This window comes from Agelaius tricolor, unplaced genomic scaffold (assembly GCF_023055355.1).
Source record: "Agelaius tricolor isolate 1412-34295 unplaced genomic scaffold, bAgeTri1.0.p SCAF_33, whole genome shotgun sequence".
NCBI lineage: Eukaryota > Metazoa > Chordata > Aves > Passeriformes > Icteridae > Agelaius > Agelaius tricolor.
In genome coordinates this window covers 5,906,150-5,924,420 of record NW_027269293.1, presented here as the reverse complement: position 1 = coordinate 5,924,420, position 18,271 = coordinate 5,906,150, and the positions used below count along the sequence as shown (strand labels likewise).

General features: G+C 51.6%; 3 protein-coding genes across 3 annotated transcripts; 1 reads left to right on the top strand and 2 right to left on the bottom strand.

Annotated features, from left to right (window-relative positions):
- The first annotated feature begins 396 nt into the window (after positions 1–396).
- On the top strand, positions 397–3,799 carry LOC139602139 (platelet glycoprotein Ib alpha chain-like). Its single transcript, XM_071451690.1, is given in 3 exon segments — positions 397–735; positions 1,279–3,275; positions 3,277–3,799. Coding segments are annotated over 2 exon segments (2,145 nt in total). The 5' UTR covers positions 397–735; positions 1,279–1,281; the 3' UTR covers positions 3,428–3,799.
- Positions 3,800–5,723: 1,924 nt separating this feature from the next.
- KLHL33 (kelch like family member 33) lies at positions 5,724–9,625 on the bottom strand. Its single transcript, XM_071451689.1, has 4 exons — positions 8,955–9,625; positions 7,771–8,704; positions 7,173–7,343; positions 5,724–6,595 (listed from the first exon to the last, which is right to left on the bottom strand). The coding sequence occupies exons 1-4, from the start codon at positions 9,475–9,477 to the stop codon at positions 6,019–6,021; spliced, it is 2,205 nt and encodes a 734-aa protein (XP_071307790.1). The 5' UTR covers positions 9,478–9,625; the 3' UTR covers positions 5,724–6,018.
- A 2,228-nt stretch (positions 9,626–11,853) lies between these two features.
- NDUFA11 (NADH:ubiquinone oxidoreductase subunit A11) lies at positions 11,854–15,267 on the bottom strand. Its single transcript, XM_071451691.1, has 4 exons — positions 15,108–15,267; positions 14,924–15,016; positions 12,938–13,060; positions 11,854–12,047 (listed from the first exon to the last, which is right to left on the bottom strand). Exons 1-4 carry the CDS (start codon positions 15,187–15,189, stop codon positions 11,935–11,937), a joined length of 411 nt encoding a protein of 136 aa, XP_071307792.1. The 5' UTR covers positions 15,190–15,267; the 3' UTR covers positions 11,854–11,934.
- Positions 15,268–18,271: the final 3,004 nt, after the last annotated feature.

Genomic DNA, 18,271 nt, shown 5'->3' with positions numbered 1-18,271 from the left:
ATCAACAAATGGTTACAGGGGTTTGGCTGCTTAGACCATCAGCATCAGACTTGCTCTACTTGCTCAGACCTGGTCTACTGAGGGCAGATGCAGTCCATCTGTCAGAAAAGGCAAAATCATGTTCACTCACTGACTTGCCAAGCTAGAGAAGAGGGCTTTAAACTACAGCTGCTGAGAGAGAAGAGCTTCAGTCCATCCCACTCCTATCACAGACAGCAAGAGACATCCTGAGCTTCATGGCATCCTGGTCCAGATGGGCCTGCCTGCATCCAGATGCAAGGGCTTCTCCAGCATCATGGACATGGAGTCATTTTGTTATCACCTCAGCCCCTTCTCAGAAGCTGTGGCCAATGTTCCTGCCCCTTTCCTCTCCAGAAGACAATGGAATTATTTTCTGCAAGCACTCCTGCAAATCATAAGGGGAAAACTGGCTTGAGCAGCAGAACAAGCAGGATCCAGTGCAGACTGCAAGATCTTTTGCTGCTGGGGCAATGCCTGCTGATCCTTGACATTTTGCAAAGAGAGATGGTGATGTGGCAGTGCAGCCAAAGCAAGGGCTTTGTGAAAGGACAGGAGATGGGTTTGGCTGCTCAGGAAACCACAGCTCCCTTCCTACAACTGCAGGTGCTGATAGAGGGCTGGGCAGCTCCCCACTAGCACTGTCCCAGAGCACTGCCTGGTGTGTGGGCAGGAGGAGGCAGAGCAGCAGGAGAGCAAACACTGGAAGATCTGCAGGTGAGTCAGAGTGTTCACAGGGGCCTGGTTGCTCATGGAAGACACATCTGTGCACAGGAAGCTCCTTTCTCATGTTTCATGCTCCTACCCTCCAAATCTAACAGAGGGCTTAGCTGGGTAAGAGCATATTCAGGGAGATTCTTCCAGCACATGATTTGTCCGGGTTGAGCTGAGTGTGGGTATACTGGGACACAAACACTGCAGAGGCATGGCTTTTACAGTGGTGAGGGCAGCAATGCTGCCCCAGTGGAGAAGGCATTGCTGTGAAGAGGCACATCAGTCAGATTCTCCCCACTATGGAAGAGAACAAGGAGAGCAAAAGGGCCAAAATATCATCTGCTGGCCTCCAAGGACAAGATGGCAGTAGGTGTGGAATTCATTTCTCCCTTCCACCATCCCAGGGAGGAGCTGCAGAGCTCAGAGGGTGCTGGAGGGTCTGGTAGGGGATATCAGTTTTGCTGTAAATGCTGCTTGTGTGGGAAGAAAAGCAATGTGTAGATGCATGCCTGCTTGTACCCACACCCCTTGGTTCTCCCCCTCCAGGTGATGGAGGTCCTTGCCCTGACCCTGGTTACACTTCTGGCTCTGCTGCCGCCAGCCCAGCCCTGCTCCTCAGAGATGAACAAGGTCAAGGACCTCCTGGAGGTGAACTGTACGGGACAGGCTCTCAGCGCAGTGCCCCTAGACCTGCCTGCAGACACAGGCATCCTGCTGCTCAGTGACAATCGCCTGGAGTCCCTCTCCACCACTGCCTTTCTGTCCCTCACCCAGCTTCAGGACATTGACCTGGCCAACAATGGGCTGGTGGCTCTGCACACGGGGCCGCTGCTGCTGTCCCTGAAGGAGCTGACCCTCTCCCACAATGCACTGGCAGCCCTACCTGTCCTGGAGGGCCTGCCTGCACTCACCCACCTGGCTGTGGCTCACAACAGCCTGGAGACGTTGGCCCCAGGGGCTTTCCGCACAGTGCCAGAGCTGCAGAACCTGGACTTGCGAGGGAACAAGATGCAGCAGCTGCCCCAGGAGGCCTTTGCAGGGCTGAAGGCACTCAAGGAGTTAGACCTCTCGGACAATCTCCTGAAGGAGCTACCCAAGGAGTTGCTGCAGGACCTGAAGAAGTTGGAGACCCTCTGGCTCTCAGGGAACCAGCTGCAGACCCTGCCAACTGACTTTTTCCCAAAGGGGCACTTCTTCATGTATGTTTTCCTCACTGAGAATCCCTGGCATTGCAACTGTGACCTGCACTACCTCCAGACCTGGATCCAGAAGAATGCTGACATTGTTTATCAGCCAGAGCGGGGTCTGGAGGAAACAAAGGTGGAGGTCGCACCTGAGAAGGTACTGTGCCACAGCCCTGCTGAGCATAGTCAAAAGCCCATCATTCACTTTAAGCTTAACTGCAGCATTGTGGAGGATGCAGATGAGGAAGGAGGGGATGAATATAATTATGAGGAAGAAACAAGAGAGAAAGCTACCATGACCACCTTCCCCCCACATCCATTCATCCCCAAAGAGCACACTACCATGCCCTGTGCTATTACCTCATCTTGCCTTCCTACCCTTATTACCACAAGATCTCCCCTCACCAGACCTTCCCTCAGCACCCCTTGTACCTCCACCCTTTCCCCAAACCCTTTGCTTGTGGTGCTGACAAGCATCAGAGCTCCCAGCACCACCATTCCTGTACCAGCCAGTCTCACTATGACACCCACACAGACCCCCAGTACTGCCACCATTCTCACGGCTGCTACCACCATCACCCTGCACAGACCTGCCACCTTTGACAATGCCACTTCACTGCCAACAGCTATGAGCAACAGCCCTTCTAGCACCAGTGGCCATCCCCAAACCACCCTTGCTGGCAACAGTATCTATGGCAGTCTCATGGGGTCCACTGGCACATTTCCCACCACTTCCACAGCAGTGCCTTCCACTGCCATGCTAGAGGCCTCTTCCATTGTCACATCTCCATGTCCAACTCTGATGTCAGCCAACACCATGCTTTCCACTCATGCCCCAACACTACCACCTCCCATGGACACCACACACTTCACCCAACCTGCATGTTCCCCCCTACCTGCTCCTCCTCCCCTCTGCCCATGCTCGATCCCAGGACAGGCTGTACCTGTGCTGCGTTTGCAGGCAGGTGGGGAGGCTCTGCAGTGGGGGCAGTGGGTGCTGAGGCACTGCTGCCTGTTGCACTGGGTGCTCTATCTGGCTTCCTTGGCTCTGCTGGTCCTGACCATGCTGGCTCTAGCAGGTTGGCTGACATGGATGTGTCTGGTGGGGCAACCCTCCTGGCACCAGTCCCTGCAGACCCAAGAGGTGCTGTATCCATTGCTGGAATGGAGGGAGTCAACAGGAAACCCTATGATGCATCTCAGCAGCTTCAAAATCCCCCTCCAGCAACCTAAATTCTGTACAATCAAGGAAGTGGAGTTGTGCCCTGAGGTTACCTACTGCACAATTAAAGATCTGGGGATACAGCGCAGTCGTCCTGCAAGCTACTCCTTCTGCACAACAAAGGAGTTGTGGGTTCACCAGTCCGCTGCATGCATTAGTCAAGCCTTTCTCCAGGAAGCTGATGGTCACAGACCTTAGCTTCCTGAGGACCCCATCTGCTTACAGCCTAGACAGGGGTGTTGAGACTATCGGTGATGTCAGAGTGAAATATGCAGGTAACACCATGTAAATGTGTTACACATATGTGTACACTCAGAGAAAGAGATTGAGAGTCATGGCTCTGTTTTATATGCTTTGTTTTACAAGGAAAAGTTCTGCTTGCCTAGGAGGAAGCTATCTAGCTCCTTCCTCTAGTATTCTCAAACAACCTGAAGTTTCCAGAGCTTGGGTATTTGGCAGAGGAAGATAATGTCCTAAACTGGTCATTGATGGTCCGGGGCTGCCACTGCCTGGTTTTGGGGTGATTGAGGGCAGGCAGAACTTATGTTGTGCTCTGTCGCAACTGCTTCTGCTCAAATTATGCACACAAAGATGCAATACACTTTCCACTCAGTGCCAGGTTCTTAATCGCATAATAAATACTCTGTGCCTGAATTTAAAAGGGGTGCTGGTTTGATTTCACTGGACCTGCCACAAGTCCTGGTATTTGGAATAGTGAAGGCAGGGAAGAAAAGTCCATGGAATGTCAGAATCCTAGAATATCCTGAGTTGGCAGGGTCCCCTGAGGATCAAGTCCAATTCCTGGCCCTGCACAGACACCACAACAATCCCACTCTGTGCCTGAGAGCATTGTCTAAACGCTCCTGGAGCTCTGGCAGCCTTGGAGCTGTGACCATTCCCTGGGGAGCCTGTTCAGTGCCTGACCACCCTCTGGGGGAAGAACTTTTTCCTAATATTGTTTCATTGGGATGCCTCCATGAGGGGGGCACATGAGGGTCCTGCCCCAGGTCCCAGAGAGCAGAGATCAAAGCTGCCCTCTGCCTCCCCTCAGGAGAGGTCTCCATGATGAGGTCTCCCCTTGATGTCCTCCAGACTGAATATGTCAAGTGCCCTCAACTGCTACTCATACCCTTCCCCTCTAGACCCTTCCCCATTTCTGTGGCCTCCTTTGGATACTCTTTAACAGCTTTAGATGCTTTGTGTATTCTGGCATTCAAAACTGCACACTTACACTCCTATTCCTGACTTTGGCCCCAAACCCTGTGGTACTGAATCACACGGGAAAAAGCATTGCACTGGCAGGTAATAAGGAAAGTGCAAGTGTTGGTGCTTCTGCATGACCCCTTATGGGATGGCCAGATATGGAGGAATAGGGTGGGAGGCTTTGAAGTGCAACAGATTGCAAGGGATTATACTTAGATAAAGCACTCCAGAGCTGGCCAAACTTTGTGACCACCTGTCTAGATGTCATTCTAACATTTTGGGAGGTGTGAGAACACGGCAACAGTCACCATTGGTGGGGGTCGAATGGCTCACTCCAGAACTCATGCATAAATGCAGCAGCTGGATCCTATGAATCGTTTTTCCAGCCTGAAATGCAGTTCCAGTTCTAATTGCCCCAAACATATTGTCAAACTGCTGTGAGTCAGCGTGGCCTTCTGCTAGATTAACTGCTGGAGTGTCCACAGGTGGGAACATGTGCCTGTGCTTGGCCAGCATGAGTATGTATGCTGGTGAAGGTCTGGTGTGCAAGTGTGTCCGTGGACATATACATACTACGTTTGTAAGGAGGCACTTGTCTGACTGTTAATCCTGTCCTCTAACCACACCATCCTCTCTATCCCTGTTCCCTGAGAAAACAATGAGGCAAGCAGCTCCAGTGCTGGCACAGTTTGAAGGCCCCAAAAGTGGGGCACAGACATCTGGGGAGCAGAGCTGTGGAAAAAAATCTGTGTATCTTGGTGGACAGAAAGGTGAACAAGGTCCAGCAGTGCACCGGGCAGCAAAGGGAGGGCAACAAAACTTGAACTGGGTTAACAGAGACAGGGCCAGCAGGCCAAGGGAAGTGATTATCCCCTTCTCCTCAGAACTTTTTAGACTACAATTTTTTGTCTTCTACACATCTGAAGCCACCCAGTTCTCTCCCCACAGGCATTACTGGTATCCCAGTATTTCTCAGAATCCCATTACCTTTGTCTCTCCTTGCAACTCCTCCCTGGAATTCTCCCACCTCTTCACACAACAAGCACTCCAGGTCACTCCAGGAATCCAAGACCTCTCAAAACCACCTAGGAACCCCAAAGCCCCCAGAAACCCCTATTCTACCCCACCATCAACCCCCACAAATCCTGGCACCCCCAGGACTTTATTCTCTCAGGATCCCCTATGCACCTCAAGACCCCTCTCAGTTCTGAGACACACATAAACGCACTCGTGCCCAGTGAACGCAGGCACACAGAGTCCCAGTGCCCAGCATCACCTACCCAGGACACTCAGGTCACTGGTCTCCTGCTCTCTCGTTCCTTGTGAGAAGCACCTGGATGTCTGGGTTCTCCACCAGAAACAACAAGACCCAGACCCAGAGAGACAGATCAGGAAGCACTTTTATTCAACCCAAGTGTGGGGGGAAATTGAGGGATTCCTAGCTCCCAGTGAAGGGCTCAGACAAGGGGATTGAATATTCCTGGAAGCAGAGGGCTTCATGTGGGGAAGCTTTATGTTCCACAGGTTCACAACAGTCTAGGTCATGTATCCTGAGGGTGAAGGGTTGCTGGAAACCACAGAAGGTACCCACTCTGGGAGAGGGATCTGGACACTTTTGTCCCTTAGAGGTACCCATGGATGCTACCTGCATATCCCATGGGGTGCAGAGAGTATATCCTAAACATTATTGGGAGTTTCAGTTGATCTCAAGGGGTCCTTAAGGCAGCTGGGGGCACGCAAGGCAGAGGGTACAGTGAGAACACAGGCTTGTAGGTCAGTATAGGCATGGGGCAATGTGCCTCGGGTGATCCAGCGCCGGGTACCCGGCTGGTAGGCGTGGATCAAGTGTGTGTCCTGGTAGGTCTCATGACTGTACCCTCCCAGTACAAGCAGCTCCCCTCCCAGCACAGCTGCACCCCCAACTACGTGTGCACGGGGGAGAGGGCTAAGGAGGACCCAGATGTTCTGCTTGGGGCTGTAGACCTCAAATGTCAGCTGGTCCTTGTAGCCAGTCTGCCCAGCCCGCTGACACAGGCCCCCAGCCACATAGAGCTGCCCACCTGCCTCCTCCATGACATGGCCAGCTCGGTGACCATTCATGGGGGCCAGGAGTGTGACAGGTGCACCTGGGACATAGCGGAGCAAGGATGCCTGACACTGGTATGCTTCATCACACCCACCCGACACGTAGAGCTCACCATCCAGGGCACACGCCGCATGCCCACACAGAGCCATTGGCAGGGGCTGGCACCTCCTGGGCAGGGAGAGAGGGAGAGGTGAAGGACAGGTTAAGCAGGGCTGTCCTGCAGTGACTGATTACTTAGGGGTTCCCTGGTAAGCCCTTCATTGACCACTCAGCAGGCAACACTTGCCGACACCCAATGAGCCTCAGTGGACAACATCAGCTGACACAGAATGGATGCCCCACAGATGGGGCCATCACTGTTCAACACTTTGTAGTCGCCACACCATTGGTCAACCACAGTGGGCTCCATTAAAGGGCAACATTGGCCATCAACCCATGAACATTATGCCGATGAGAGGAATCAAACTACTTATCTCATTGGCAGATGGCCAACAAGACCTGCAATGAACACACTGCCCATGTGTTCATTGCAAAAAACTCATTTGCCACCCACCAGGTAACACTGGCCAACACCCAGTCCCCAAGGGACGTGGTTGTTCAACACCCAGTAGACCTCTCTCAAATACCACTGCAGGTCCATTCTCCACCGGAGGCTTAGTGACACAAAGCACCCAGTGGGCACCATGGCCAAGACAAGGGGCTCTGAGAAAAAAGGAAAACTAGGTGTCAGCTGGAGCAGCCTCACCTCCAGGTGTCATTGGCCAGGTCGTAGCACTCCACAGTATCTGTGCAGTAGAGCTCTCCTGAGCTGCCCCCCAGGGCATAGATGAAATTACCAAGTGCCACAGCAGCAAAGTAGCTCCGTCCACATGTCATACTGGCCAGACGCTCCCAGGAATCATCCATAGGCTGGTACCTGGGTTTGAAAGGCAAAGGGGCAAGAGACTACCTGTTACCTACAACACCATGAGCTGATGTTGGCACTGCTGAGGGCAACAACCCATCTACAACTTGCCAGTCCCATAATGCCTTGGGACTTGGTCACATGGTCACCTTGCATGGGAATATCCCCTCCTTCTGGACAATATCAAACCTGTAATGTCCTGGGGCATCTCCAGATAGAAGCCTCCCACTCCTACTCCCAAAAAGCCTGTAATACCCCAGAGTAGGAGGACACCTCTGAGTCCTACACCCAACCCTTCCCAGAATGTCTTGGAGCCACTTGACCAGCTGCAATGCCACAATGTCTTGGATCCACGGGGCAGCTCTAACTCTTGCTCTAGCAATACATCCCACAATGTCCAGGTGCCACATGCCAAGTCCAAGTCCTCTGTAGCTCTCACCTGTAGACACTGGCTAAGGTGTCATGGACCCCGTAGTAGTGCTTTCCACCCAGGATGTAGAGGTTGTTGCCCACCACAGTTACAGCATGACGGAAGCGTGGGCCATCAGGAAAGTGTCCCAGCGCCCTCCACTCAACCTGCTTCACCAGCCCCACAGCACTGAGGTAGCGGTCTGCAAACCAGAGGTGTCTGCTGGGCTTCCGGGCAGTCAGGTTGTTCTTTACTTTGTCTCCACCACAAACCACCAACACCTCTTGCAAGGAACGTACCCGGCATGGCAGCTGGGCCGTGGGGGTGAAACTTGCTACCATGAGCTCGCGAAGGACCTTTGGGTCAGCTACCCCTGCAGTCACAGATGGGACCTTCTTCAGCTCCAGGCTGGACATGAGGGCAAAACGAACAGATGACAGGATCTCTTTGGCTATATCCTCCTGGCCATCTCCATTGGCCATAAGCCACCGAGATGCTGCTTCCAAGGCTTCCAGTTCATGGAGGACATTGAGACCATCAGAGCGGAGGAGGCGGATGAGAAGATGTGCAGGAAGATCCAGGAAGGCTGGTGTAACCACCACACAGGGAAAGGTGGCCAAGATGTAGTTCTCTGCTACATGGACCACCTCATCCAACCCATAGTCCACAGCAAAGGCGAGCACGTCAGGGACAGTTTCTGGGGTCAGGCCATGGGTGAAAACATCCAGGCAGAGAGTGAGGAGCCCCCAGGCCTGGTAGCGCAGGGAGGTCTCAGCTGCCTCCAAGACCATGGGCCATGGCCCTGCTACAGCTCCTGTGTAGGCAAAGGAGAGGAGGAGACGCAGCTCCGCTGGGGACAGCCCCGTGACCAGCGGGTTGGCAGGGTCATGGGTGGCTTCTCGCATGGGGCAGGTGAAAAGGGCCCGGAAGAAGTCACAGGAGCAGCTCAGGGCCAGTCGCTGAACTAGGAGGAAGGAGGAATAATGGTGGGAAGTAGCAGGGAACCCTCTGCAGTGTGCAGCCCCTGGAACTCAGGTGTCCTGGTCCCATGCCCATTAAAGTCCCAGCTCTGCCAAAGGTGCCCTGCAGGCACCTCTAGAGCCTGATCCCCACCTGGAGCTGCAGTCCTATCATCCCCACCAGAGGACTTGGCTGTCCCAGAGCACCCTGTCCCACTCCTCAACCCTTCATAGGGACCCCCACCTCCTGCCCACCTGGGATGACTTCATTCCCTGCCTGGAGCTGGAGGTCACAGCCCACACCATTGGCATGGAGCTGCTCCATGGCTCTTAGTGTTTCCCACTGCTCCTCCAGGGGCTTAGGACCTTCTTCCTGGTGGTCAATCTCCAGACGCAGGGCACAGGCAGCCACCAGCCGGGGGGCACCCAGGGCCCGGGCAGCCTCCTCCACCTCTTTCACCTGGCCATGGGGCACAATTCCCCCATAGGCAAAGGTGAGCACAGCCCGCCAGCCCCACAGTGTGGCCCCAGGTGGCAGGGGAACATGGGGGAGAGGATCTTGGCAGACTTGTCTGGTCCTGCCCTCCAGGAAGCGGTGGAAGAAGGAGCTGATAGAGGCCAGGACCACAGCATGGGCCATGTCACCCTCTGGGCCCACGGTCACATCCACCAGCTGTCCTGTGGTGCGGAGATGGTCAGCCACAGCCAGGAAGTGTCCAGCATGAGCCCCATCCCGCAGGTTCCACTGGTCTGGGGCCGGCCCCTCTGCAACCCACATCTCGCCTGTGGAAACACATGGAACAGGGTGTGAGGGAGCTGTCTTACAGCTGGAGCCTCTGGCCCATGGCAGGAGTACTGGTTGGGGACATGGGGTCTTGCTACTGGCACTGCCACATAGCAAAGCCACCGGATCCACCACCAAAGCCTCTACCCCACAGCCAGGGCCACCATGCTCTGCTACTGCTCCATTACTGAATTTGATGCTTCTTGGCAAAGCTGCAGCTCCATAGGTGAGAACAACATCCCATTTCACTGCCCCATAGCTGAGCTTGATCTCACCTGCTTCATCTCTGAACCATTAGCATGAAGCTACTGACCCACAGACAATGCTGCTGCCCCACATAGCTCAGGCCACTGTCACCACTCAGAGCTTCAGTCCTATAGCACACACAACCACACCCTTCCTCAGCCATTGCCCCATAACTGAAACTACTGATGGTCCAACAAGCAACCAAGCTGCTGGCCCCCACTGAAGTGCCTGCCACTCCTGCTCGGTGCATGGTAGTGCCTGCTGTGCACTGCCTGTCGTGTGTCACACTGTCTGTCACACATTGTGATGCGTTATCCTGCAATGTTGTCTGCAATGTCACATGTCATGCTCCCCTGCACTGCATACTGTCGAGGTGTGCTGATTATCATGATATTACTGCCACCCCTTGCCCCCACCGTGTTGCTTGTCCTCGCTCAGGCCATGCACTGCAGCCCCGTGAAGCGCTTGCTGTATTCCGTGCCCCTGCATTACTGTGTGGCCTGTTAGGCTGTGCCATGCACTTGTCCCCCTTACCGCCTGCTGCTGCTCTGCAGAACTTCTGTGACCCCTTAGGAATGTGCCTGGGTAATTATAGACTGGACAGAACACGTGGCCGCAGCCAGGAGCTGGGAGAGGCTCAGACAGAGGGAGGTCCAAGGCCCCAGAGTCCCCAGGCTGGGACAGTGGTCACTGAATTCTCTGAGGACAGGCAGCAGGGCCAGCTGAAGCTGACAGGAGCTCTGTAAACCCTGTGCTACCCTGGGCAGGTACTGGTGGGGACCCCTGGCCCCTCAGGCCCCTCTATAAACCTTGATCTTCTCCAGAGCACAGGGTGAAGCAGAACCCCCTCCCAAGCTTTCGGGTAGGAAACAGACAATTGCCTACTCCCCCACTCCCATTACAGGGTAGATAGGTCCACCACCACCTGCTGTGCTCCTGAGAGCTGTGCTGTGTTACTGACTCCCAAAGAGTTGGGGGTCTCACGTCCAGGAGGATACCAGCCCCTTGGCTCAGCCTCAAGTGCCCCCAGGAGCACCCCGCAAACACCCAGGACCCCAGCAGCCCACACAGAGCACATACCAGAGGAACACAGCCTGCCATGGCTGCAACTGTGTCCCAGTACCACCGTCCCTCCCTCTGCTGTCCTCTAGTGCTCCAATCTCATCTTGTCCCCTCCCCTCGGATCCCATGTTCCCCTCTCCCATGCACCTGCGTCTCCCATGTCCACATTCCCCGTCTCTGTAACTCATGCACCTATCCCCTAAAGTCCCATCTCTGTACCACACTGTTCCCACATGTCCAGTTGAATTGTGTCCCCAAAAATGTTCTCACATCCTCTACAAGTCCATTTTTCAGCACTTACCTATCCTGCTTGCGATTTTTTTTCTATCTAGTTAGAATTTCCCTATCTTGTTATTTCTCATCCTTCACAGCACACCTGAGCCTCCACTTTCTGTAGCCACAAAGTAGTGAAAAAGTGCTATCACATCAAATCTTGACCTTTTCTCCAGGCAAAATGATCCAGTTCTCACCTCTCTTTGTGCATCCTGTGCCTCCATGCTCTCCATCTCTGTAGTGGGTTTGCAGGACACACTTGTTTGTTCATAGAAAAGTCAACCAGATATAGCTATAAGCAACCTGCTCCAGTTCTCAGCTGGCATTCAGGGGTCCCTTCCAGCCTCAGATATTCCTCACTTAGACCCTGAAGCACTTAGCTCTAGACCTTCTGAAATGCTTTTCGGAGAAAGACTCCAGGCTCTCAAACACATTGTGAGCAACCCACGACCTCCTCCCTACCCCACCTTCCCTATCTTCAGCTCAGAGCCAAGCACTTCTTCAGAAGCTTTGGCTCCAGACCCTCACTGATGGGCTCAGTGCAGTGTAATTCCACACCTTGTCAAGAAGCCCAACAAGGCCCACTTAACTACAAGAACCTCACCAAAGCTACAGCATAGTGCTCACACTTGAGTACCCAATACTGAGACATGGAGGCCAAGTAACTTGTGCACAGAAATCGCACCCAGACCAGAACATGCTGCTTCCTCTTCAGCAGCTCCAGCTTTCTGCTCCTTAGCCCAGATGCCAGGAAAAAGCCGCATGACACCACCATGTTGTGACAACTGCTGATTGGACCAAATCTTTATTACATGACGTCCTAAGTACATACAGCATTTGGAAGCCAGCTCACAGGGGGAAAGGTGGCTTTTACAGCTTGGGAGGTCCTGTCAGTCTCCAGCCCTCCTTGTTGCCGATCTTCATGAGAGCTGCAGTGATTCCGAGCCCCAGACATGCTGTGGTGCCAGTGAGGTAACTGTGAGCTGAAGAAAACACATCAAACCAGAAAAGATCCATTAAGGCACAAGTCCTTTGCAATAGATCTTGATACACTGCCATTTTTCATAAATCCTTTGACCATCAGCAACATTGTTTGGCCAGAGGAATTGGAAAAGTGACCTTTTTATAAAATTGACTTCTCATGCTTATGGCTTGCAATTTGAAATATCAATTTCAGTAATCCACTGCCCCATCCCCTTAAGTGGCAATCTTAAATGGCTCATTTGAGTGACAAAAATAGCAATCACTGCTTTGAAATCTCATCAGCTCACAACCAGGACAAGTAAAGATTAATTAAAATAATTAATTAAGTAAGTAAAGATTAATATTTCACCACAATTACAACTTTAAAAAAATCCCTCACTTCTTTAGGTTCGAGGATGAACGTCTAAAGAAAATAGAGTTGTGTCAGTATCTGCAGGAGCTGTTTAAGCCTTACAAAGGGCTATAGGAGCAACAGCAGCAGGACACAGTTTGTCCCTCAGACTATGTGACGAATTCACAAGGCAAATACTAGATTGTACTTGCTGTCTAAAATAAATCACACTTGTTGCCAAGAAAACATGGATTTCTACAACTATATTTTTCCTATCCTGCAATTTTAAGGTACAACTGGTAGCTCTAACTGGCAGTACTGAGCGAGCTCTCCTTTCATTCTGTATATCAGTTCATGTCCCATTTGGTATCCTCCCCTCCTGCAGCCATATTTATTTTAGCAGGCCCACACAATACCAATGAAACTGGCATGAATAGAGGTTGAGATGAATCATTACCAAAGAAGCCTGACATCAACATTCTCTAACATTTTTCCCCGATTGAAAAGTTTCTAAAGCCAGCCAGGGCACATTTCAATGCAGGCATTGTCCACAGTTACCTCTCACTCCCAAGACAGCTCCTGATGCACAGCCGCCTATGAAATAGTTCAAAGGATCCTCTGGCTCTTCCCGGACTTGGGCACTGAGACAGGTACTTAAGCCAAACACAGCTCCCAGTGTAGCTGTGAAGAAGTAAAAAAAACAAAATCAAAATCCTCAAGGACCAGAGAATTCACACTGAGCACAACTTCAAAATTCACAGTGACTACAATGGCAAATGAAGATCCATTTCCCAGGGACATCCTATCCCAGCTGCTACAGTGAGACTCAGCATTCACTCAGTCCTACCCAGCTTCCCTGGGTTTCTCTCCCTGCACCGCTCTGAGCTGGAGCCTCGGAGCACCCCACACCCACTGCCACCAAAGAGCACCACATGCTGACAGGGTATCACCTAACAGCCCTTCCCAACAAGGCATGGGGCAACCCTGACAGCTGGGGGTAATGGAGGGGAGCAGTGGTGTCTGTGCAGCCACTTCCCCAGCTTTGCCTGGACTCTGCACTGTAACTCAGCCCTCAAGTCCCTCTGAAGCCACCTCACAGCACCAGGCAGAGCAACCCCAAGGGCTCTGCTCTCCCTGTACATTGCTAGTCCTGGCACTTTCCTCCTCTTCCTGGGGCTCACAATGATTACTGGATAGCAGGAAAATGAATTGAGTTTGTAAATTATTCTTGTTTGTAAACTGACTTTGAAATGAAAAATTTTGAATTGAACTAAGAAACTACAAAGTAAAGCACCCTGTCCACTGAATTACACACTTCATCCCATCAGACCCTACACTGATATAATTGCAAACTTTGGCAAAGAGCTGTGTCAAGAAAAGCTGGGTTTGTATCTAATGTAAACCATTGATCATGAAACATGAATCTGTCTACCAGTCAGCATCTGCAGATTTCAATTCATCTTTCTTGGGAACAACAAAAATATCCAGGTTAAAATTTTTCAATCCCTATATAAAACCAGCAGCTCCTGTTACAAACCTATGCAGAAAATTAATTATGCTGATGCCAAAATCAACTGAAAAAAGCACTGCAGAAACAAAACCCCCAGACCTAGGACTGCATTTCAACTTTCCTGTTCTCCCTGCTTTGGACCAAGGCATCTGTAGGCAAAATGCACAGCTTGAGGCCATGAGGTGTGGCTCCTGAACAGCAGGCAGGACAAACCCTTCCTCAGGTATGAAACTGAGGATCCAATATGCCTGTTAAGGATTAAGGGATTTATTGAAATCACAGTTGATTACATGATCCAGTGCCTTCATAACGATCTCAGCTCATTAGAGGAGATGCCAGATCCTGGTTTAGAGTCAAAACTACTCAAAAACGCAAACCTGGACTCACTGTGCCCCATCTCAGAGCACCAGCACTTGGGGAGAGGCAGAGTTGGCACAAACCATTGAATTAGACTGAAAAGCAAAAATCTGGTAAGAGGAAAACAGCACTTGACAAGGGACAGAGTGAGCTTCAACCATGCAGCCCCTTCAGCTCCCTGCTCCTCTCTTCAGCATCCACTTTCTCTTCCAAAGACATTTCAAGACAACTGCATAGTTTCTCCTTGTCTGTAGAACATGACGGGGAAAACCCCACGTTTATTTTCCTTTTGCCACCAAAAATATTACATTGTTCTTTAGCAAATGCACTTTATTAAATGCAATGCCTAAATATATTAAGCAAAAACCTAAATTTGCTTATACTATGTTGTTGCCCACAAACTGAGTATTCTAGAAATACAAAAAACTACAATGGACCTTTTACTCTAGAAAAAATATGTTACCTCACCTGCAAATCAAGGATATATCTTTCCATTTCACTGTTCTGCCTCCTGGCTATACAACGACCCAAGCCCAGTGGAAGAGAGAACCACCGAAACCATGCAGGGGCAGAGGCAAAGGCAAAAGTGAGGGCGCAGCCACACCGGGCGCAGGCGAGGCTGGCGTCCCTGCGGAGTTCCATCCTATAGTTACACTGCCGAGGGGCACGGCCCTTACCCATGGTGACACTGTCCGCCGCTGCCGTCTGCAGTGCGGCCAAAGCCGAGCCGGGCCGCAGCAGGATGATGCGATACGCCGCCCCGACCAGGCCTGCAACACAGCACTGCGCGTCACTGGCCGGGCCCGAGCCCAGGCCCCGCTCGGCCGCCCCCCCGTGTGCCTCCCTTTCCCCGGTGCCCACCCGCGGCCGCGCCCACGCGCGTGGCGAGCCAGGTGCGCTGCGGGCACTGCTGCCCCTCGGGCCCGTCCCAATAGCCCGCCATGGCGGCAAGGGCACGACCCAGCTATCGCGAGAGGACAGCGGGGCCCCGCCCCGCAAGGGGGCGAGGCCAGGGATTCTCCCGCGGGCACGCGCGTGACGAGTGCAGTGGCCCCGCCCCGCCTCGCCCCGCCCCGCGGGGAGCCGGGACCCGGGACCCCTGGCTGGGCCTGGCCTGTGCGCTCCGCGCCAACCGGGACCCCCGGGCCGGGCCGGGACTGTGCGCTCCGCGCCAACCGGGACCCCCGGGCCGGGCCGGGACTGTGCGCTCCGCGCCGGCCGCTGCCCGAGCACACCCGCGCCGTCACTGGCCTAAGGGATTTCTGCCTGGTGTTCCCAGGTGCCCCACCCGCGGCTCCCAGCTGTTTGCCTAATCCCGGGGCTGTGACCCTCCCTTTTGTCTTTGGTGGCTGCTTGCAGGGTGGGGAGATCAGTGTGGTTTTGTTTTGTTGTGGGTGTTTTGCGTTTTTGTGGGGCGGGGTTGTTCTTTGTGGTTCGTTTTTGGTAGGGTCTACAACTCTTACTTATTTGCACTTGAAATATTTTTAATGAATTTTCAAAGATTCTGATTTAATTCGCTGTCTATGTCTATACTACTGTATGGTTCCTATTTCCTGCCGAGATAATAAACATACTTTGACACAGGTTATAGAGATGCTGTATACATTGATTTTTATAGTTCATAGTACACCAATGAAAAGACGACTCTCTACTGTGCTTCTTGGTGATATATGGAAAATCACATAATGAAAGTCCAATGTCCATAAAGGAGACTGAGGAGTCCTGCAATTTTATTTGAATAAAGGGAGAAGATCCACTGGGACACACGCCCATGGCGTTTTTTTCTCTCAAGGTTTCAGGGGACGCAGCTTCCTTTTATCCCAAATTCCCGGTCGCATGTTGCCCTCTTCCTTTTCCCATTGGCTGAGGTACGAGGAAGGTAAAGCCTTCCCGAACCGCCTTACCACATATTCCCCCTTGAAGCTGTCATTTTACCCCAAAGTTCAGAAGTTCAGGTTTGTCCTCCACTTGTCTGTTTCAGAAGTTGGGCTATCTGGGCTCGGTAACAAACCTGCTTGAAGTTAGTAGAGAATTTAAGAGCCATTTCAAAGACGTTAGCACCCATACCCTCGCCCATTGAATGGGTTTGTAAAGACGTAAGCATGCATTTCCCCTATCAGTGACATCCCTTCAAGCAAAGCTGTTCCAGTTGTTTTCCCGACTCTTGAAATAACGCCAAAATCTGAGTGAAGAAGTCTACAACTGTATCTTTTTTAGCTCAAGCCTTCTCACCTCCCTACCTCTTTGCCCTGTATGTGAAAAGCATATTAAAGACTTGATTTCTGCATTTTCCAGTATGCTGAGTCTCCCACAGTATCTCTCTTCGATAGGAGCTCAAAACAGCTGGAGTTGGGTGCTACTGTTCCGTTATCCAAAGGAATTTTTTGTAGTGCTCTATCCTGCTGGCAGTAAAGTTGGGGCTTCACGAGCCCTGCAGCAGGAAAAGGAGAAGGGACATGACCGGGGTTCGGTAGCTGTGCTGTATCACACCAGAGATGTGCTGGGGTGTGCTCACAACGCTGCAGGCATACCCCCTCCATTCCAGAGCTGTCTCAGGGTCAGAAGGAGTGGGTGTGGAGTGCATTCACAACACAGGGCCTTCCACTGACCCTCGGCTTGGGCACTGCTTCCTCTGCATGCTGGAGAGCTAGCTGTTCTTACACACAGAACCAATGCCACCATCAAGCACTCACTGGTGCTTTAATAAAGGATGCATTTTTTAGAACAGCTTTACCCCTTCTCCAAAGCTCTTCCTAAGTGTAATATATGGTAGAGATAATTCATGCTATATAGATATATATATGTGTGTATAAAATATTGTGAAGGTCCAAAGTTATGCCTTTGACCACTCTGGCTGGGAGCAGAGTTCTATTCTCATTGTAACCAGTTCCCGGACAGCGTTAAGATAATATCAGGTCTGTTACCGTATGAATGGGACAGTCCCGGACCATCATGGATGATTTCCTCTGGCATCTGCACCTGGGAGGTAGCATCTAGACCTTCCTGGACCATGATTAATGGAATGTCTCAAGAAACCCACAAGACCTGCACCTGGGCATGATTACATCTGCAGTACTCAGGAACTGGTATCACTCTACTACATGTGAATACAGCTTCTGCCTGAAGAGACACAAAGAAACGTGTGGTCATCTCTGCCTCAGGTAGAATAAACTGTATATAAGCTAGCCACTGGAAGCACTCGGGGTGAACTCCTGGGGAAACGCTGTCACTTTGTCACTGGACCCTAGTTCACCCAGTGCCTGCACCCGGGGCTGACGCTGTCTTGGCTGTGGTGATTCTTTTTCGAAATTCTATTTTTTGTTATCGATCCAATAAATCTTTGTTAAATTTTTCACAAATTTGGCTACCAATTTGATAATTTATAACACTAAGCACACCAGATGAAGGGCTGTGTGACCCTTCAAGACAGCAGGATGGAGAAAACACTTGCCTGCAGGTGGCAAACGCTCCAAATGTTCTTTCCCCAGTAAAAACCATACAGAAGCCACTGAATCTTGCACAGGGCAAGACTCTACACCATTAAGTAACAAATAGTTTTCAAGGATCCAAGCAGCTGTTAAAAGGTCTTCTGAGACCATATGCCATGCAGCAAATTCCTAACGCGTCTTCCACTGACAAGGGAGGTGGGTCAGAGAATTCACATATCTCCTGCTTTGCAGCAGGTACAATGCCTGTAGCTGCAAGACTCAGCACACTGCTGTCTACAGCTTTCCACTTGCCTCGTGGAGAGACTGCAGCTCACCTGCTGCACACTGCTGGTAGTGGTTCATTCAGCAGATGCATATCCTTGTGCTGCAGACCCTCCCTGGGCAGTCAATGCTGTTAAGAAAGCTACAGTAAGAGAGAACAGTTACCTTACTATAAACAGGCAAGTTCCAGGGAAAGCAATGCATAATTAATGTAACATTATTCCTAAAACACTAACTTGGTTCCAAATGATTTTACTGCTGATAAATAAACTTGCTGATACAGAATATTTGTTCCCTTAAACAGGGAGAGGGGGT